This window comes from Aaosphaeria arxii, assembly GCF_010015735.1.
Source record: "Aaosphaeria arxii CBS 175.79 unplaced genomic scaffold BU24scaffold_2, whole genome shotgun sequence".
Classification (NCBI taxonomy): Eukaryota; Fungi; Ascomycota; class Dothideomycetes; order Pleosporales; genus Aaosphaeria; species Aaosphaeria arxii.
The window spans coordinates 4,902,473-4,923,239 of NW_022983475.1; the positions used below are offsets into that span (position 1 = coordinate 4,902,473).

At 51.8% G+C, this 20,767-nt stretch overlaps 7 protein-coding genes across 7 annotated transcripts; 3 read left to right on the plus strand and 4 right to left on the minus strand.

Moving 5' to 3' along the window:
• Window positions 1–108: 108 nt before the first annotated feature.
• Window positions 109–2,484, plus strand: BU24DRAFT_490055 (uncharacterized protein; the record flags this gene model as incomplete). Its single annotated transcript, XM_033533683.1, has 2 exons — window positions 109–631; window positions 683–2,484. Exons 1-2 carry the CDS (start codon window positions 274–276, stop codon window positions 2,482–2,484), a joined length of 2,160 nt encoding a protein of 719 aa, XP_033388607.1. The 5' UTR covers window positions 109–273.
• A 401-nt stretch (window positions 2,485–2,885) lies between these two features.
• On the minus strand, window positions 2,886–4,833 carry BU24DRAFT_419814 (histidyl-tRNA synthetase). Its single transcript, XM_033527309.1, has 2 exons — window positions 3,536–4,833; window positions 2,886–3,473 (listed from the first exon to the last, which is right to left on the minus strand). The coding sequence occupies exons 1-2, from the start codon at window positions 4,762–4,764 to the stop codon at window positions 3,038–3,040; spliced, it is 1,665 nt and encodes a 554-aa protein (XP_033388608.1). The 5' UTR covers window positions 4,765–4,833; the 3' UTR covers window positions 2,886–3,037.
• A 2,931-nt stretch (window positions 4,834–7,764) lies between these two features.
• BU24DRAFT_459867 (uncharacterized protein) lies at window positions 7,765–8,934 on the plus strand (the record flags this gene model as incomplete). The annotated part of the gene is made up of 1 exon (XM_033531764.1): window positions 7,765–8,934. The coding sequence occupies one exon, from the start codon at window positions 7,765–7,767 to the stop codon at window positions 8,932–8,934; it is 1,170 nt and encodes a 389-aa protein (XP_033388609.1).
• Window positions 8,935–9,227: 293 nt separating this feature from the next.
• On the minus strand, window positions 9,228–10,097 carry BU24DRAFT_419817 (uncharacterized protein). Its single transcript, XM_033527310.1, has one exon. It carries the CDS (start codon window positions 9,903–9,905, stop codon window positions 9,657–9,659), a length of 249 nt encoding a protein of 82 aa, XP_033388610.1. The 5' UTR covers window positions 9,906–10,097; the 3' UTR covers window positions 9,228–9,656.
• Window positions 10,098–12,254: 2,157 nt separating this feature from the next.
• Window positions 12,255–12,635, minus strand: BU24DRAFT_136147 (uncharacterized protein). Its single transcript, XM_033521087.1, has one exon. The coding sequence runs from the start codon at window positions 12,523–12,525 to the stop codon at window positions 12,289–12,291; it is 237 nt and encodes a 78-aa protein (XP_033388611.1). The 5' UTR covers window positions 12,526–12,635; the 3' UTR covers window positions 12,255–12,288.
• Window positions 12,636–14,618: 1,983 nt separating this feature from the next.
• On the plus strand, window positions 14,619–16,865 carry BU24DRAFT_406849 (uncharacterized protein; the record flags this gene model as incomplete). Its single annotated transcript, XM_033525781.1, has 7 exons — window positions 14,619–14,765; window positions 14,843–15,100; window positions 15,180–15,298; window positions 15,370–15,626; window positions 15,685–16,065; window positions 16,115–16,501; window positions 16,564–16,865. The coding sequence occupies 7 exons, from the start codon at window positions 14,619–14,621 to the stop codon at window positions 16,863–16,865; spliced, it is 1,851 nt and encodes a 616-aa protein (XP_033388612.1).
• A 980-nt stretch (window positions 16,866–17,845) lies between these two features.
• On the minus strand, window positions 17,846–19,796 carry BU24DRAFT_136230 (uncharacterized protein). Its single transcript, XM_033521089.1, has one exon. It carries the CDS (start codon window positions 19,635–19,637, stop codon window positions 18,177–18,179), a length of 1,461 nt encoding a protein of 486 aa, XP_033388613.1. The 5' UTR covers window positions 19,638–19,796; the 3' UTR covers window positions 17,846–18,176.
• Window positions 19,797–20,767: the final 971 nt, after the last annotated feature.

Below are 20,767 nucleotides of genomic sequence, written 5' to 3' on the forward strand. Positions count from 1 at the left end.
TCCGGTTGGCACTCCCAGCCTTGTTGCGATGGACTTGGCGCGCTAACCCGACCGGGGTTTGTTGCGCTCGAGGCCCCGAACTTTTGTGAAGTCAATAAACTCGCGACCTTTACCTTTACCTTTACCTCTACTCAACCTCCCACCAACAACAAACATTTCGTCCCTCAACACATCAACACATCATCCTCACAACATTACCACAACACCCGCATCTACGCAACTTGCGTACAAACATCATCTACTCGATCACATTACAAGCAACCAGCAGCAGCTATGGTTAGCACTCGCCGCAAGGCCAATCTCAACTCTGTTGAGCCCGAGGCAGATCAACCTCCGCCAACTCCCAAACCGCGTCGCCCAACCAGGGCCAGAGCGACAGCTGCGCAAGCCGCGACTGCATCAGGGCCTTCGACTGCGCCTGCGCCAGCGCCAGCGCCTGCACGACAGAGCAAGCGTCTGCGAGGAGATGACTCTGCTTCACCCCTGCAGTCACTGCAATCCGAGAAGAAGCCAAAGAAGCGGGCTGCTGCATCCACCAGCGCTACGCCTCTTCATAAAGCATCTAAGAATGCCAACCGCCAGGTAGAGCAAGATGAGATTGAAGAATCCGTTTTCTTCAAGATTGAAAACCGTGAGCTATCAACTTTCCTTTCCCCCTCATGAACACACTAATGTCCAGAAGAACAGTTGAGAGAGCTAGTCGGAGAGCTCAACATAATAATCGGTCTTCAGAAAGATGAAATTGACTTTCTCCATGCAGACCGCCGACGCTTCGACTACGAAATCGAATCCCTTCGCAGTGAGAACGCGCGATTCCGCAAAGAAAGAGAACCCTTGAGCTCCGGTGACGAACTACTCCGGCGCATTGAGAACCGCAAATACCAAAATGACATGGGCGTTCAGACTGATGTATCAGAAACTATGGACATCGATGGGCCTCATGTCATCACAGAGCCCACTACTCCAGCACAGGCCTCCCAATCACCCATACAATCACTACTATCACCTGCTCCTCTCGAGACTACTGGCTGGGGCTTGAGGTCATTATTTGGCAGGGTTGCGTCCGTTTTTCGTTCGCCTGCGCCCGCGCCCGCTATCATCGTTCCCCCAGCGACAGCACCTCCAAAACCTCTCAGCTCCGAGGAAGTGAAGGAACTCACTGACAGTCTTGGCGTTAACGACACGCCCACGCGCGCACCCGCAAAACGCGCCGCCCGTCCCAAACGCACCACCCAGCGTGACGGCACTGCCAGCACTGCTCCCGGGGCCCAAGCGGACAACAACACTGCTGCCGAGACCCCGCGCAATCAACGAACCATGAAACCCAAGGCGCAGACCGTTCATAAATCCGTTCCAGACCGCAAGTCCATCATCTCTCGCGTCACTCAAGGCATCCAAGATGACATGGAGAAGAACGCGGCCATGGATTGGGCCAAAACCCATGCAGCCATGCTAGCAAAGGATGTCGCGAACCTCGGCGACAAGCGCAAGCGACTTGATGAGCAATGGAAAGTGGAAGATCTCGCAGAGATTCCTGCTTGCAAGCCATGGCAGACTGGATCTTTTGGGCTTCTTGACGAGTTTTGGGACGACTCTGACGAAGAGCATGATGTTCCCGAGTGGGCCAAGCTGGCTGAGCTCACCAAAGAGCAACCACCTAAGAAGAAGCGCAAGACTACGTCTTCCTCACCTATTATCATGGATACCCAAGGCCATTCGTCTTCCTTGAGCGACCTCCATCCTCGCCCCTCCACTACTCCTTCCCCCATGTTCGAGAACCCAACCTCGCACTCCTCCAACGCCAATGTCTTCGATGAGCACAAGGTCCCCGAGAAGGAAGATGATAACAAGCGCTTCTCGCATTTCTTTGAAGGAACATCTTTCAAGCCCAAGGAATTGCCTCCAAGCATCAGCTTCGACACCCCCAAGAAGCCTGCAGCAGCACAAGAGACTGAGGAGCACGCCTGGACTCAACCACCTCCCCCACCTCCTGCTCCCGCACATGCCTCGCTCCCTGTACCGCTTACCAGCGCTCCTTCTGTTCCTGCAATGCCAGCCACGCAATCAGGCATCTTCGCTTCCACTGAGTCTATTGAGGACCTTCACGACCCAGTAAAGACTCAGCGCCTCCAGGCTTTGAAGCACACCCCAGCAAAAGCTTCACGTCTCCGCGAGATGATGATCCCATCTCCGAGCCTCAAGTCTGATGGTGGATCCCCTCTCGGACCCCTCAGCTCCCCCACCCCTAACGGCTTTTCCGCTGTACCTGTCACAACCTCTACTACTACTTACGACATCCCCGACGCCATTCCCCTCGATTTGGGCTCTCCCGAACTTCTTGAAGAGGCGCAGCGATTGTTCGACTCCGAGGAGTATAAAGCTGCCACGGCCAATGCCTACGGCGGCGCTGAAGTCTACTTGACCTATGAGTCAGATGAAGAGGCACCCAGCAGCTCCGATCTCGATTTCGATGAGGAGTTGTAAGCGCGGCGACCAGAACTCATCAAAGTTCAGTCCCTCAAAAGTTTTCCTCCCTCTCTCCCTCCCTCTCTCCCTCCTTCCCCCCACCACCACCACTTGTACTTTCATGCATCATCCCAGGCGCTCTTTCCATTGGTTTAGATAGATATACCCCCCTGTACTTTAAAACTTTTCATAATGAATGAGAGAACCTCATCAGGCATTTTTGCCTATGCTTTTTAGATATCTAGCTCACTGCCGTGAAGTCTTGATAGAGTGTGTTCGCCTAGCCTTGTGAATAGTATGTTGATGATGGTGAAGTCATTCGGAGCTACATATTGAATGATCTTTCTGGTGATTTGAAGCTTCAGTGTAGTCATCATAATCACCGCCGTCGTCATGGAAAGTGAAGGAGAAAAGGGTTGTGAAAGAAACCTAGCCCACTTTTTGGAGTCTATTGTTAAATGGTATCTAATAAATACATCATCGTGACATGAAGGCGAGGGGTGTTGAGTGGAAGCAAGCAAGCAAGCAAGCACATCACTCACGCACGGCGGAAAGCCCCAGAGAAAAGCCCCTAGACCTTCAACGCCGCGGTACCCTCCACGATGTCCTCATCCGCCTCCACCTTAATCCTCTTCCTCACCTCAGCAACCAAATCCTTGATATCGACCAGCACGCCATTCTTATCCGGGTGGTCCTCGGGCAGCCCCATCTCCTTGAGCTTGACCTTGCCCTCCTTCCACTCATCCTCGCCGAGGATGACGGCGAGCGGGACGCCCGACGTCTCGGCCGTCTTGAACTGCTGCTGCAGCTTCGGCTTGACCTTGTACGAGAACTCGGTCTTGACGCCGGCGTCCCAGAGCTGGCGCGCGATCTGCATGCGCTCGAGGAGCATGCCGTTGAAGCCTTTGCCGCCGAAGGCCATGACGAAGGCGTCGACGTCTTTGGCGCGTTGGGTCGTTTGGCCGCGGGCTTTCACGATGCTGATGATGCGGTCGACGCCGAAGGAGCTGTAGGGAGGTGGTTGTCAGTATGGGTGGGGAAATATGGGCGGTGAGGGCTTGTTACGTACATTCCGACGCAAGGGATGGGCTTGCCGCTGAACATGCCCACGAGCTCGTCGTAGCGTCCACCGGCGGCGACGCTGCCGACTCCAATGGCGGCTTCTCCCTTTCCTTTGCCTGAGGGGGCGGAGCCCTCCGTCACGATCTCGTAGATGACGCCGGTGTAGTAGTCGAGGCCACGGGCGAGTGACAGGTCGAAGGAGATTCTGTCCATGACGCCGAAGACTTCGAGGTAGCTGAATAGAGTCTCCATGTCCTTGGTGCCTTGGATGATGTCCTCGTTCTTGGACATGTTCTCGTCTTTCCGGAGGAGGTCGATGATGTCGCTCTTGCCCTTGTGCTGCACGAATTCCCAGATCTTGTCCGCGACTGCGGCGTCCAGGGTCTTCTCGATCATCTCCTTCTTCACGTCCGCCCAGGGGAGTTTGTCCAGCTTGTCGACGGCCGAGGAGATCGGGCGGATCAGGGGTTCAGGCACGCCTGCGACCTTGAAGATGCCGTCGAGGATCTTGCGGTGGTTGATCTTGATTGTGTAGTTCTCCCAGCCGAGGGATTGGAAGACCTCGGTCGCTATCCTGAGCACCTGCGCGTCGGGGATCATGGAGTCGTACACGCCGGCGATGTCGATATCGCACTGGTAGAACTCCCTCATCCGGCCCTTGGTCATGGCCGGCTGGTCTCTCCTGTACACCTTCGCGATCTGATATCTCTTGAATGTTTGTATGGAGGGGTTCATGGCGAGATAGCGCGCGAGGGGCACGGTGAGATCGTACCGCAGACTGCAGAGTTCGCCGCCCTGGTCTTGGAGGTCGTAGATGAGCTTCGAGTCCTCGCCATATTTCCCGCTGAGGATCTCGCGCAGCTCGAACACGGGGGTGTCGAGGGTCTCCGCTCCGTGGCGCTTGAAGACTTTGGTGACCTTGGAAAATATCTTGTCCCGCAGGGCAGAGTCGGCGCCGGCCCAGTCTCTTGTTCCCTTGGGCACTTTCAGCGTGAAGCTTTCTTTGCCCGACTTTTCCTTGTCCTTCCCCATGTCGTCCTCGAGTTCTAAATCAGTGGTGGGGGTGAATTGGCTGCTGAATCGAATGGGATAGGAGGGCGATCTCGAGGGATAGTGTTTTACAGATGTTAAAGGAAACGAGGGGTATTTGCGTAGTCGTAGTGGTAGTAGTGGGGTCGATTGTGCGAGGCGGGGCGACAGCGACGGCGGTAGGAGGTGTGAAATTATAGTCCGCATGGGATGGAAGGGAAAGGGAAAAAAAAAGAGAAAGTGTTATATGCGAGTGAGTCAGCCCCGCCACAAAATATGTCTACTGTGACGGAATTGAACGAAAAGAAATGGTCACTCGATTGTGCTGTCTGCGCGGAGGGTCTGTGCGCAAGCCCATGTCCTTGCATCTTATCATACTCAGACCTTTTGATTCAAATCGCGACTCATATTGGATACATATGGGGGAATGCAATCAAAAACGAAAAGACCAAGTTCCTTCAAAGCTATCACATGGTAGATTGAAAGAGTCATCCTTATTGTAGTCTGGAACCTTTGGAGTTGTTCGAGTATCAACTCAAAATTAGTTCAACCCAAAATAGGTCTGTATAGCAATTTCTCGATTAAATATTTGCGAACGATTCAACACCTTTAATCTTATGAAGTCTTAATTGATTGATTCATGAGCTGGATTTTCTTTGAGCAAAATCATATACTGAATTTTTATGAAGCCCCTGAGAAGAATTCCTACGAATAGAGCACATATACACGACCGTCGATTGCCTCTGAAATGTCAGACAGTGCTGACAGAATCTCGGAAAGTAAGTGATTATCCCCATTTATATTCCATTGGAATATGAATGACTCATGTCTCATGGTCATTACACACCGGGGCAAACGAGGCTCCATCGCTTGCAGTGTGCTAAGCTATGACAGTGGGCGAATCGATTAGAAAACCAGTCATAGACCCGCGTCAAAGAAGCCAATTGACGTCTCGAGCAGACCATTTTTCGAATTTCCCATTAAACTGCTGATCGAACAGAGCGAGCGAATGTAGGTTGGACAAGAAAGTCACCAGTCCGGTGAGTACAGGTTAGGGTTGGTTCTATGCTACTCATGGATACACAATGTTTTTGCACTACTGGAGCAGTAAGTATATATGAAAGGGAAACGACTAATGCTGTCACAGGTGGATTAAGAGTATTTTCGTCACGTAGACATGAAGAATCACATACCTAGAAATAAATACAGAGTGTTCAGTATCGGTGGAAGCTTCAAACAAACACAGTGCAATTGGCTATCTGGCGAGCACATGTTATGAAGATCACTCGCACGACCAGTTTAAACCAAAACCCTCCGTAATCCCCTACGCAGCTTGTGAGACCCTTCTCTTTACTCGACTAAGAACAAGGTCATACTTGAGGTTGATTTTTCCAGTTCCTGCAAGTAAAGCATATAACATCAGTAGAACCAGCCCTAATTTCCCAACGAGTACCTTCCTCACACACTAGATTGTTTCCCGCTCATCGACAGACAATCGTTCACAAAACGGACCCATAGCTAGGAATCTACTTGATATTCATAGGACCGCATTTCTGATCGATCGCTTCGCCCACCAACAAAACCACCGCCCAGTCCAGTCATCTCCGCGAGAACGTCGTAGATCTTGATGAGATGGAATCACTTCCATTTAGAACACACTCCTTCATTCCTTCATTACTTCCAATCCTTACCAGCTTGATCATTCTCTCTCCATAGCTGTACCTACGCAGTGCACCACCCCGATGCGCCCATAATTCAAGCGCAAATATCAAACCGCACCGATAATCCAATATACACCAAGCCGCGTCGTGTTATAGCAGACAAAAACATAATCACAATCCCATCTTTCCTATCGAGAGAAAAGGAGGAAAGAAAAGCATACGGATAAGGGAGCTGTGGCTACCGTACCTCATCTATTTCCTCTCGTTACATACTCTTCCAGCCAGACAGGGAGCCGTGAAGCGCACGATTACGCTTTGTTTTGCCCAGAGGATGAATGATGAAAAGGAAGCTTCAATCACACTCCTCCTGCGGAGCTCACTATGGGAACAAGAGATATCGTCCGTAGACGAAGATACTAAAAGACTCGACAGCGTATGTGATTTCTGACTCCTTTACGATACTCCAATACTCGAATGCTCGGATGAATAAATAGAAGTACGGATAATAATATACACAAGAAGACGGTATTCATGGGACTAGTATATGTACGCCCCTCACGACTTCCCTCCCAGGACGAAAGTAATCATAATGTCCTTCCACCAAGGTCCCAAACCCTTTTTATTCATCAATTCTAGCGGATCGTTCATAAGCGTCGTTATGCATATACCCAATTCTTGGGAGGAAGACGAATGAATCGATTTTCCAAAATAATAAACAGCACGAAAGCCTTCAATAAAAACTGAACGAAATCCAATATTATAACCGCCGATCCCCATCTCCCCATTCCCATTTCTTTTTCCCACCACGGAAGAAAACGTTCAGCCGCACTGATTGGTCGATAACTTTGTATGGCTGAGCTGATGGCTGATGGGAGGGACAGACAGGCGAATACGCCGCTTGGCGTACCTTCTACAAGGAGCTAGTGAGATAGATGGCTGAGTGAACTACAGGTATCCATTCACCATATGCACTGCCACCGTGAATCTATGGTATGAAATGGTACATTTCGTCTTTTAAAGAGCCCTATTTATCTTGCTTGTACGGAGTAGATTGAACACACTAGATCGCCCCCCTACGCAGGCGAATACGCCGCCTTTCCCAATTCCATAGACCGTGACGGAGATATTGCCCTGCCTATGGCGACGACGATGGAGGTGAACCAAACTGTCTTCCGCGTCGCGGTTCGCGCTCCACACGAGACGACGACGACAGTAGCGCCGCCGAAACCTCAGGCATCGAATGTTCCGCGAGTCTTCCATGCACGCAAGGCGCATAGCAAGTCGAGGGGTGGGTGCGAGGGATGCAAGAAGCGTAGGCGGAAGGTGAGGTGATTACTACTACTACTCCGCACTATGCTATTGGAGGGAACATCACGGGATATTGGATGGTTAGCTAATTTGGCAGTGTGATGAGATGAAGCCTGCGTGCTCTGCTTGTGTGGGAAGAAGCGCGAGGTGCACGTATTACACGACGAATCGAGCATCTGGGAAGATTGGGAATGGAAGGAGAGGAGTGGAAGTAGAGGCATCACGGGCGATGGTGGTAATGTTGAGGCTATGGCCGGGTGCTTATAGTCCTGCGATACTGACCGGAGGTGACTCGACTGTCATACGGCATACGAATCACGACCTCTTTCTCATCGACCACTTCGTGAGGAGCTCGGCGGTGGAGTTTGATAGTGCACAGCACGGCCGAGTGTACTCGACTTCGGCGCTGGAGTTGGCGAAGCTGTATCCGTTCCTCATGCACGGCATGATCGCGCTGTCTGCGTGTCACGTACAGCATCTGGGGGTCGTCGATGCCAGAAAGTACCGCAATGCGGAAGCTTTCCATTGTCATCTCGCCAGCCAAGGATTGAGAAACGCCGTCGGAGGTATTATTGCAAGCACCAACGAGGCGGATTCCATTCTGACGACAGCAATGCTGCTCAACACATTAACGTTCTGCGCGGCATCGTATCGCGACGACGAATCTGCGGCTCCTCACACGCCCGGCACAATCGCAAGGGGCGATCGTGGTGGTAGTGGTGATGGCGGCCGCAGACCCCGCTTTGACTGGCTTCGTATCCAGATTGGCCTGACGGATCTGCTCATGCGCACGCAGCCATATCGGGCGGACAGCATCTGGAGGGACGTCTTTAGTGCAGCCAACGACCGGTGGATCCTCGGTCCCGCGGTGAATAATCTGGGTGATCGTCTGTCGGACTTCTGCTTGAACAGGAATACTGCCGGTTCTACGCGTCCTACTGGTCGTTCTGATGATGGCGCTGATGAGGCTCTTTCTGCAGATACGGAGACGGGAGACAACGTGTATGCGCAGGTCATCAGTCAGCTAACTCACGTGGTGGAGCGGGATCCACGTCCGGAGTATCTGCTTCTGTATCTCCAGCCAGTAGGGGCGATGACGTCAGAGTTTGTCGAGCTGCTGGAGGCGAACGACGTGAGGGCCCTGCTGCTGTTCGCGCACTGGCTGCGGTTACTGTGCTGCGTCGATGCCTGGTGGTGTGTGCGCAGGACGAGGCGCGAGTGTCGGGCGATCTGTGAGATTCTGTGCAAGACTTTGCATGGCGAAGACTTGGATCTTCTAAGGCTTCCGGCGGCGGCTTGTGGTTTTTGGCAACGTCACGGTGTGGAGGGACAAGAGGAGGGGGGGAATCTGGGGATCTTGGGCAGAAGCGGAGAGACTCTGGAGATTGTGGGAGAGGCGACAGGCTAACTGGCTGACTGCTGCTGCTACGTAGGAGGATGATGAGATCAGATCTGATCGGTGGCCGAGCAACAAGTACACCTACTATTCTCCTCACATGACCAAGATTTTAAAGGACGACTTTCCATCTCCAGAGCTTCCAAGCTTGTTTTCCGTCGACTTGATGTCTGTGTCCGCCAATACCAGACTACCACACAAGACTTCACCACCAGAAGACTTAAATCCGAGCAAAGGAATCATAGCGGTCACGGCGGCGGTGCTTCGACGGCAGGACGCCTTGACTCGGTGCAGTGCTTGCCTCGCGCTAAGAGTACAATACCGGTACTAAAATCGCAAAGCGCAGAATTTCTCATTGCAGGGGGGTTTGGGCGCAAAGATCAGGATCGGCAGACGTCGACGATCGTGAGAGAATTGACCAGGACCTTTAGAGGGTGGTGGACGCCACGCGGGCAACGGCACCGGCACCGGTTGCGCCTCCCCTCCCCTTTCTCGTTCGTCCCGCACCAAAGTGCAAGCCACTAGATGCATGTCGCAAGTAGCGCAGAGTAGCAACGACGACGACAAACAAACTGCGAAGCAACGATGCCATGCACTAGATACATGTAATTACCTGCATGCGTATTTTTAGAGAGAAGATTCGATTTGGAATTGTCTGTTGGATTGTTAATACACTTTTCTCGGGGCAAGGGCAGAGAGGGGGAGACGCGCAAGACTGGTGAGGTGTAGCTGCATCACGAGCCAACTTCCTCGAAGTGGAATCGCGCTCTAGCTGGGTTCCTCATCTTCAGTATCATGCAGATGTCCACGATTTTCTTCATGCCCTCTCGTGCCTGAGCCAGCGTCTCTCCGTCGAGGACAATGGGCCTATGCGATGTCCGCATAATAAGCAAGCAGCACATGGCCGCAATGAACTCTACCTGCGAGAGCCTGAGTCCCGGCCAGTTCTGTGGGTTTTCATCGCGACCATGCGCGTAGGCCATGCGTCGAGGGGACGAGTACGCTCTCTGTGCCTGAGAATTCTTCCTTTGCTATCCTGCTATCCAACGTTCTAGTGTCCAGGCGACTGGATTGGGCCAGTGCTTGGTGTCAGTATGGAACGACAAGACATTGATCGTGAGCTACGTGTTCAGTGGTACAGAGATCGTCTGTAGACCACCACCACCAACGTCGACGACGATCTTTGAATTCGGGCCTGTCGCTTTGGAACAGCACATGATTGGAGGCTGGAGCGTTGAGATGCAGGGACTCGACCTGTATGAGAGCCGCAGCCGGATCAGCCAATTTTTCGACCAGGCCTTTGGAAACAGTCGTTAATATATTCTTGTAGTTACTGACAATCACCGCCCTACATCTTACTAGCCCCGGGAAGATTTCATTGTAATCCCAGGATCCTGTCTCTGACGATGTAGTGCACACCTTCTGAGTGCGCCAGCAACCCATTCCTGAACTTCAGGATACGTAGAAAGGAGAAGGATTGCAAGGGTGAGGGTGTTTGCGGTGGTATCGTGGCCAGCAAATTTGAAGACGAAGAGGTTTCCAAAGATTTCGATCATTATACCCTTCAGTTTGGACCTTCTGGTTCTGATCCAGAGCACCCACAGACGACGTTAGTAGATCACTGGGAAGCCCCATCACCACGATCCAGTGATGTCGTCTCTTCACCCACCATTCCCAACATGTGTTTGTTGAAGTCTTTAGCCACACTATCACCCCCTGCATCCATTATTCTGGAAGCCAAGTGTACTGGAAGGTTTCACGAGGTACGCAGAGGATGAAATCGCATTATCAAGCACCGTTTGCAGAGCAACACGATACGCAAGCATGGCATGCTTGCCGTCTTTTTCTTGTCCGGCAGTATTTTGCTGCCTCATCTCCGAGGTCAAATGAATGTTTGAACGCGAAAACAGCAATGCACATTTACCTAGTGGCAGCGTACGAGTACCATTTGCAACGCTAGTTACCCCCTTCTCGGACCACACGTTAACCATCTGACAAACCTACTAGATGGACTCGTTCCAGATGGCTCGCATGGTGGGTTTGGTCATGAAGGAGGACGCGAATACCTTTCCACGCCGAGCCCAGTGTTCCGGGGCGGCGCTGGAAATACTGGGTCCAAAGACCCTCAATATATCCAGAAAAGCTTCTTCCCTCTACTGTGTAACAAGAAAATTCGTGCATGCCAATCATGTCGCTTCTGTGCCTGAGAAGTGAGAACGCGGACGCAGGGTAGTGAATCACTTCGGCGTATCTAGGTGTGCATGTGATAAAAAACAACGCAAACTGATCGTACATTTCACTAGGCCTCGGAAAGCCATTCCGACGAGTGAGGACATCGTGAATGATACTTGGATCACAGAAATGCAGACATTTAGCCTTGAAATTTGCGCGTGACTTGCGCATAAACAGGACTCAACTCATCGATGATAGCCTCTCCGCATGGAGCGTGCAGCTCTGGGGAGAGGTAGGTGGAGGGCGTCAACTAAGGCAAAAAGGTGCGGCTCCAAGACGTGGCCGTGGGACGTTGAGGCAGTCGATCGGAATTCGGATCAATGGTATGCCCAACTTGGATGCCCGGCGGTGGTTCAGTTGGAATGATACGAGCGTCTACCTGACATAGACTAGTGCGGCGCATGTGAGTAGCTCGGATAGCATCTTGGTGGCTGAGCGGCGGGTGTCTGTGTGAACGTGCATGCTTGCAGGCTTGCAGGCGTGCGTGGTTACAGTACTTGTACTCGTACGGTTAGGTCATAAAAGTGTGCGTTGTTGGGCTTGGAACAGATGCAATGCAAGGCAAGGCAGGATGCGGTGCCGAATCGTTTGGACAGTAGAGGCGCTTGACCGGTCCAGCATGGGACGATGGATGAGACTTCGGAATACGAGATATAGAGCAGTATGAGACATAAACAATGCTTGGATGTGGAGTTTAGAGTGGCTGGTTGTTCCTGATTTTTGTCTTGCTTTGTAGTCTTGCTAATTTGGTACGTTGAGCATAAATGGAATAGACCATTGCAGGAATAAGTAGACGAATAGAACTTATCCGGCAGTGCTGGGATGGGTTAATAGTTCTTGGACGGCAGCTATGACAGTAGTCTTCTGGATTCCCTCACTCATGAATATCATAGATGATGGAATACTCGACGAACGGTAGTGCTGACGCACTCGACAAACGCCAAGTGAATGGTGACGAGAAGAGTTTTGGGGATGGTCTGACAGGCAGGCACTTGGAGGAACGCCATCGCGAGCGCCTAAATCTGGGGAAAGCAACTCTAGCGGAGCACTACCCCCTGCGCGACTAGAAAAGAACGGGAGAAGAAAAAAAAGAGAACGGAAACCAACAAGTAAAAAAGAATTACTTGTTTAGACCTAACAAGAGACTCGTAAGAACAGAAAGCGAATTGGTATTGTGTGTAGGCTAGTTAGTGCTCGTATTGGAATTGTGGATGTTTGATTTGATTTTTGAAGAAAGCAACGAACGAGAGTAAAGAGAAAGATGAGTAAGAGGTACGGAGTGTAACCGAGAGAGGGAACATATGCTGTCAATCGCGAGGATCGAACGACGATGGAAAAGATGGCGTGAATGTAGTGCAGGGTAGTGTACATTGTAGAGACAGTAGGCCTTAATAGTGAGTTGTAGTGTAGTTAGTGTTGTCTGCCAAAATAGTCTGATACATTACGGTCAGAGTAGTGTGTGCACGCGCAATACGAGAGCGGCCACCCCGAGGGGAGAACCAAGCGATGGCTGGTCGGTGAAGGATGTGAAGGCGGAGGAGGAGGCGGAGATGGAGGGATGATGTGGAGTCGGAGGTCAAGAAGCTGAAGGATGAAGGTTGAAGAAGGAGTGCATGCATCACGTGCTGCTCCACGCAGTACGGCACAGCAGCTGGGGTGGTTCGGGTGGGCAACTCCACTTTATGGAACAGTAATGAGTCAAAAAGAAAAGAAAAGAGGGCAAGAAGGAGGCTTCTCAAGAATTAATCCCGACTGCGACTGAATTCAATAACATACAGATACTCTAAAGGCATGGACACAGGAGATGCAGTACTACTCGGTGGTTGCAAGTACCTTTAGGTGCCTACTTGTAATGTACGAGTATGCAAGTAGGTAGGCCGAACCGAACAGAATACTTGTAGATACCCAACCCAACATCGATACATCAGCATAAAGATACATGAATATGAAGATGAGCTCTACCTATTGTGCAATGTAGAGAATGGTTTGCCATGGAAGTGCCAATGCCAATAAATTGCCAATCTAAGCCAAATTCCGCCTTTGCCAAGGGGGATGTTTAAATTGCCTCCAGCCGCTGACGTTGACGTCCGAGTTGACGAGTACGAGCAGCAGCAGCAGCAGCAACAGTTTGGAGTTAGCCGCGTTTTCTCTCTCTCTGCCTGCCTCTGCATCTCTCTCCACCGGAAAACCAACTATCCACCGGCAGCCAGCCAGCCAGCCAGCCAGCCAGCCTAAACCATGTCCATTCAACCCCATGCTCATTCCCATGTCAATCCCCATGTCTATCCATTCCACCCCTCATCCATGGCCCGTCCGCCTAAACGCTAGGGGAGCTAAGCTACACCCGGGCATCATCGTCATCGTCACCTTTTTTCTTCATCACAATTCCCATTGGAACATTCCGCGGCACGTCTTACAGAAGATCTGGGGGTACGGGATATATCTATCCCGTCTCGTGCATCATAAATTGAAGAAGATCACAGTGCCATTGAAGAAGGAATTCGTTGATGTCGTTGGGCTCGATATAAATCTTGATGATGAATCAATTGTGTAGTACGAGTACAATTGTGGGTAACAACAGTCACAGGGTAGATGATGGAGATGGACGGTGGATGGTTACACTAGGAGAGTCTTGTCGGACCTTGTCTCCCTCACCATTTTGGCTTGATTCTCACCTTGAATGGCTTGATCTCACCTTGTCTACTCCTTGTCGGTCCTTGTCGGGCCTTGACTCTTTGTGGTAACCCACATCAACCCTGTTTAGCGCCCCATTTCTTACTTCTTTTCACATTTTGCCTCCACCACCGTCTTCACATCCCACCAATGCATGCATCCATATGTCTGTTCAACCATCCTGGGACTTTGAATCCATCCAACCAACCCCCGATGTAACAACAACACCGCTCGTCCTCTCCTCTCGTGCCTCTCCATGGGGGAAACTGTGGGACCCCTACCCGTTTCCCTCCCATACTTCCTCTTTCTCTCCACAATTCCTCTCCCCATTCTTCGCCCTCCATGATTTGGTCGGACAAGCCTTCTCCAAAGAATAATAATTCCCGCTTAGTCTCTATAACCCTCTACTAAGCTCATCGCGGGTTCGCAACTCAACTCAACTCAACTCGGCGCCATATCCTGGTCCTAGCCTGGTGCCGCCTTGGTACCGCCCTGGTGCTCCCTACTGACCCTAGTGGGGTTTGTCTTGTCCTGCATTTTGTTCCCGTTGATGGTGGTGTTTCTGCAGCTGCAGACCAGCTGCAGCAGCTGATGTTGCTGGGAGTGGTGGTAAAGGTGGTCAACCATTAGGCCCACAAGAGCTCTCCCTCACCTCTGGGGTCCGACCTTATCCCGGGCCACCATTTAACATAAACACAACATCCCCCCCCATCCATGATCTGCTCTTGATTTCTCAACCTCGAGCTGTCCTCTTCCTGCAACTACAATATAGACACTTGCCATTTGCAATCATGTCTGAAAAGGTCGAGAAAACGTCTTCGGACGCCGACTACACCACTCACAATGAGAAGGCACCTGTTGAAGGTCAACAACAGCATGACCTCGATCCCCCGCGCAATGCCTCAGTAGCTCTCAACCTCGTAGAGAACCCTCTTAGGGTATGTTCTAAGCTTGATTTCCCCCCACCTTCGATTGACAGACTTCCATATACTAATCGTCTCTCCTCTCTATATAGGCAGTCTCCAAGGAGCAGAACGTCTCCGATGCTCGCGCCTGGGCTGAGAAGCATGGCTTGAGCGAGCATGCTGCTCTTTTCGGTCGTGCCGCTCTGGTTGCTAGGGACCCAGACGGTTTCGCGGCTGTCACTGAGCTTGACGAGGAGGAGCGCAATGCGCTTCAGTACGAATTGGAGCACAAGTGGCACGGCCCCAAGATGCTGTGGTACTCCATTGCGCTTTGCGCCGTCGGAGCCGCCACCCAGGGTTGGGATCAGGTATGTTTACTTTTTTTCCCAGACTTTCGCGGGCGCGCAAGGCTGGTCGTGAATGTAAACAACTAACAGCAGCGTACAGACTGGTTCCAACGGAGCGAACTTGTCTTTCCACGAGGAATTCAACATCGCTGGAAAGGGCAGGGACGAGTGGATTGTTGGTCTTATCAATTCCATCATTTTCTTGACTGCTGGTCTGATGTGAGTTTCGACGCCAACTTTCAACCTCTTTGCGAACAGCGAACATGTGACTAACATGATTTCCAATCCAGTGGTGCCTTCATCGTCGATCCCCTCAACCACTACCTTGGCCGTCGAGGTGAAATCTTCGTTACTGCTCTCTGCCTTACTGCTACCCCGATCGGTTCTGGTTTTGCCAAATCATGGCAAGGTCTTTTTGCTGCACGATTCATCATGGGCATTGGAATTGGCGCAAAGAACGCCACCGTTCCTATCTACTCTGCTGAGATGGCCCCTCACCGTGTTCGCGGTGCACTGGTCATGTTCTGGCAGCTTTGGGTCGTTGCTGGTATGCAAACATCATTTTATATATTTTCTCGCTCTTCATCGCTAATTTCTTCGAACAGGCATCTTCCTCGGTTTCTGCGCCAACGTCATTGTCAAGGATACCGGCGATATTTCATGGCGTCTCCAGCTCGGTTCTGCCTTCATCCCATCCTTCATTCTCGGTGCCGGCATCTACTTCTGCCCCGAGTCTCCTCGTTGGCTCATGAAGCATGGCCATGTCGCCAAGGGATTCCGCTCCATGAACAGACTGCGAGCACACCCCATCATCGCTGCGAGGGACTACTACTACTCCTACATCATCTACGAGACTGAGCTCAAGGTCGCTCGTGGAGCTGGATACTTCCAACGTCTCTGGGACTGCTTCAGCGTTCCTCGTATCAGGCGTGCCAACTACGGAGCCTCCACCGTCATGCTTGCCCAGCAAATGTGCGGTATCAACAGTGAGTTTGAACCATGTAAACGTGAAAGCCATTCTCTAACATAATTTAGTTATCTCCTTCTACAGCTCCACCATCTTCACCGATGTCGGCTACACCGACACCCAGGCTCTCTACGCATCCCTCGGATACGGTGCGATTCAGGTCGTTTTCACGATCCCCACTCTCTTCCTCATCGACACCAAGGGCCGCAGGACTCTTTGCTTGATCACCTTCCCTCTCATGTGTATCTTCCTGCTGGCAGCCGGTCTCTCGCTCTTGAACCATTCCGGCAGCGAAGCCTCGCAGATCGGCCCCGTCGTGCTATTCGTGTACCTCTTCACCATCGCCTACTCCCTCGGCGAAGGACCCGTCGCCTTCCAGTACTCCGCCGAGGTGTTCCCCACCATCCAGCGTGAGCAGGGCATGGCCTGGGCCGTCTGCATCAACAACACCTTCGGTAAGCCACCCACCCATTCCCCCCACAAACCCCCACATCATCCGCTAACATTTCCCTTCTAGCCGGCATCCTTAGTCTCACCTTCCCCCGCATGAAGACCGTCATGACCCCGACCGGCGCATTCGGCTTCTACGCGGGTCTCAACCTGATCGCCTGGTTCATGATCTTCGCGTTCGTGCGCGAGACGAAGCAACTCACCCTCGAGGAGCTCGACCAGGTGTTCTCCGTCCCCACGAAGCAGTTCCTCGGCTACGAGCTCAAGGTCTGGCTGCCCTACTTCATCAAACGCCACATCTTCCGCCGCAAGATCCCCAAGCCCGCTCCCATCATCGAGAAGGCCGATCACCAGATCACCACCCTATAAACGTGTGCGAGGGAATGTCGGTGGGCAACGCGCCCAGAGGGCGGGTGTCTGCGATGCAATGCGCACATATAATACCCCACGTCGGTGCACGCAAAATGGGAATCCATAACGATTTCATGCGGCAAGGATAGTTAATTGGAAGCTTTTTTCTTTTTTCGATACTCATACCCAGAAAGTTTTACCTACCATGATTGCGACGACCGTAGAGAGAGAGCTGGATGAAAGGCGGTTTTTCGTCAATCTCTCATCACGGAAACGCTACCATAATTAAATACCCATACACTCGTTCATGACAAAATTTCTGCTCTTTCGCTTTGAACCAATGTTGCATGTTGAATAATTGATGATAATCGCTTCTTGATGACGTAGCTTCTCCCCTCTAACAACGATATCACATCACTATACATGTTATTGCACTTCCAATAGATATAACCTGTACGCCACGTCGGCATGCAATAAATCCATCATTCCCCCCCCCCATTTTCTTCCTTGTCGTGTCTTGCAATTTGCCGCCGTACTTTCACTCTCCACCGCACGAAAACAAACCAACATCAAAAACCAAAATGCGCTCGCGCAATTAATGTGCAGGTGTAACGTCACGTGCCCGCGCGCCTCTCTCGCGCTACTATCTCCACCCTTTTGTCCAGATCGCGGGGAAGATAGATGTGGGTTGTTCCGTATGTTTCATTCAAGCACTTCTTTTTTTTTTGGGGGAGGGTTCCCTTTAGTTCCCGCGATTTGAGGTCGCGGAAGCAGGTAAACGCGCGAACGGCGAGGGCGGGATGGGTGGGTGAGGGTTGATATAACGTTGAGATCTTTCACGTGTCTATCTACCATGTGCGTTTCTATTTTTCATTTCTAATGGTTCTATAAGGAGCGGCAATCTATCACATTCAATTCATGAAAGCACAATATAAGTCGCACCACAAGCACGCTAGATTAGTCGATTTCAAAATCACGTACCCATCACGACCCACTTCATCAAAAGAGTAATTGAATGGAAAATGATTTTGCTCTCATCTATCTACATATATACACATCCCGAGCGAGGATGAATCCGCTTTCTAGCAGCTAAAAAGAAGGGCGCTGAGTGTTCTAGAAATGCCTAATAGGGTAATGATACAAGAAAAATACGCTGGCCGTGCAATGCAGGCGTGTGCGATGGTGTTTGATGGCGATGTGGATGGAGGAGAAAAGGAGGAAAAGAAAACGCTCACGAGGCTTCGTTGGTTCGTTTCATCAGGATAGATAGATGTATTGCTGCGCGTCATGAAATACAAGGAAAAAAGAAGAAGGAGGAGGAGGAGGATCCTAAGCGTACGAGTTGGCGTCGCAGGTGAAGGATCCGCGAACGGCGCCGGAGGAGTACTGCGTCTTGATGTCCTGGACACTGGCGTAGGTGCCGCAGCCGAGGACGGCGACGCCGATGCAGAAGACGATGGCGTTGAGGACGGAGAGGGCGATGTTCTTGGGGCTGGAGTTCCACTTGCCCTTCTTGATGAGCTGGAACCAGAAGAGGGCGGGGAAGTAGAAGGTGAAGCCGCTGATGAACAGACTGGAGATGAGGCCGAGGAGAGCGTTGAAGAAGGGGATGGCCTCGGCGATGATCCAGGCGATGATGGTGATGACGGCGAGGAGTCCAGTCCAAACGGCCCATCCGCGGGCGTTGTTGATGAAGCGGATGGGGGAGTTGGTGAAGGCGCGGTCGATGATGTAGCGGGCGACGACGGTGCCGTTGATGGACCCGGAGATGAAGATGACGGGGAGTGCGATACCGAAGGCAATGCGGGAGACGGTGCTGCCGGCGGAGAGGAGAGCCGGGCTCTTAACATCGGAACCAACGAAGGCGTAGATGAGGGCGCCGGTCATGGTGTAGATGAAGATTTCGATCAGACCGAGAGCCCAGATCGACTTCACGTAATCCTTAGGAGTGTGCATCTCAGCCATGAAGCTGAATTGACAGACGGCGAAAGAGTAGGCGAAGATGATGTTGGTAGTAGAGAGGAAAGCCTGGTAGAAAGTCACGCCCTCCGGTGGCCATACTGACCAGGGAACGGCTGCGAGACCGCCAGGAGCATTGCTGGCTTGAACTCCGGTTGCGATGATAGTAATGAGAATGGCAGCGATGATGGATACGAAGTCGATGTATCCCAAGATGGCGAACTCGTGGAAGGTTGGCGGCAACGCAAGGATGAAGAGGATGATGCCAGAAACCACGCCCCAGACCAATGCGCAAATCTTGTAGTTATCGACGATGTTGATGAAGGCAATAGTTCCGGTCAAAGCGTGAGATCCAACGAGGAGAATCAGGAACAAGGCAAACATGGCACCCGTAAGTTCTTTGCCGAAGCGACCCCAGATCAGCTCGACTGCATCTGAGTAATGCAACACGTGCGCGTAGCGCATCTTGACCTGGCCGACGACGTAACTAGTGTAGATTGCGATCAACCCCAGTCCGACAGTGAGGAGAACTCCAGCGACCATTCCCACTGTAGCGAATGCGCTGGGTACACTGAGCGAGCCGAGGGCGATGGCCTCCACGATCAAACAGACAGTCAGTCGCTTCCATCCCAACTTGTGGAATTTGGCCTCGCCCTCATGCAAGGTAGTCTCTTTCTCCAATGCCAGCTCCGCATCGGTCTTCTGGCCTGGCTCGATCTTGTCGGAATCGGATCCATCATAAGGGGGAACGGCGCCCGGCTGGCCATATGGCCGGGCCACATGGGCTGTTGCCAGGTTGTTTGAGTAACCTGTGTCTTGTGCGGTGGCCATGATGGTGTATGTAGTTGGTGGGGGAATTGGTGTTTGGGGGTATGGGGTATTGTAGAGGAAGGTCCACGAACAAGTGAGGGAAGGCAAGAGAGAGGAGGGCTGGAGCAACTATTTAATAGGAAAGACTGTCACGACGGTCACACGGGTTAGTTCCCCCAAGGTTGGCAAGTGTGAAAGACGATGGTTGATGAGGGCGGAAGTGTACCTAATGTGATTTTGGAGCTACCTTATCTCAACCCCGACTCTCCGGCAAGGACCTGCATTGATAATGGGGAAGAACCACGGGGCACATTATTGCAGGAGAGAAACACCCGGGTACCTAGCAGCACCTAGGGCCCTTGGGGTGAAAATTGAGAGATAAGAAGGTCTGCTGGACAGTTACTGGATCACTGGACTGGCGCAAATGCAGTGGGATGGACGAAGAGGCGAAGAGTGACGTGCCCGTGCGTTGAGATGCATGTTGGTCCTGGCCGTTCGTGGCCGTTGTATGGTGTTGCAAGCTACGAGTCCATACCACCGTCGCATCTAGCATCGAATATCTAGGGCCCACTTAGTCGGTTCTGACGTTGTGGGAGCCGAATGCGGCATTATCCAGCGGTAGAGTCCAGTACAAGCTCCGGCTTTGTTCGATCAAGCATTCCCGAGGATCGAGGACGATCGTCGTCATCAACAACGGCTTCAATCACAGCCTGCCTTTCGAAGTTGTTGTTCTTTTCTGATCCAGGTACGAAAGGTACAAATTGATGACATTGTGAGTAGTTACCGTTTAGGTAGATGGAAGCACGCGATGGTTGTTCTTGGGGGGCACTGGACTGGTGATGATGGTGGGATGGTGGCAGTCAGGGCGAGTTTCTGTGTGGTAATGTCAAGCTTTAGCGTCCGGGATATCCTGCTTGCGATCGACAATAGCGTCCGGCTTGGTTTAGAGCCTCATGGATCTTGTGCCACCCAGTGCCACCCGCTGGCCCTATGCGCTCAGGCAACCCCCCCTTTCACCGACAACAGCCGACTGCCCAGCTTGCTATTACAAACAGAAGTGGTCTGCTACGCCATATGACCTGGAAAGTATATGGTAATAGTCGACTTTATGGAGAATCCGTGCATCTCCCACCAGGAACCGTCGAGATAAG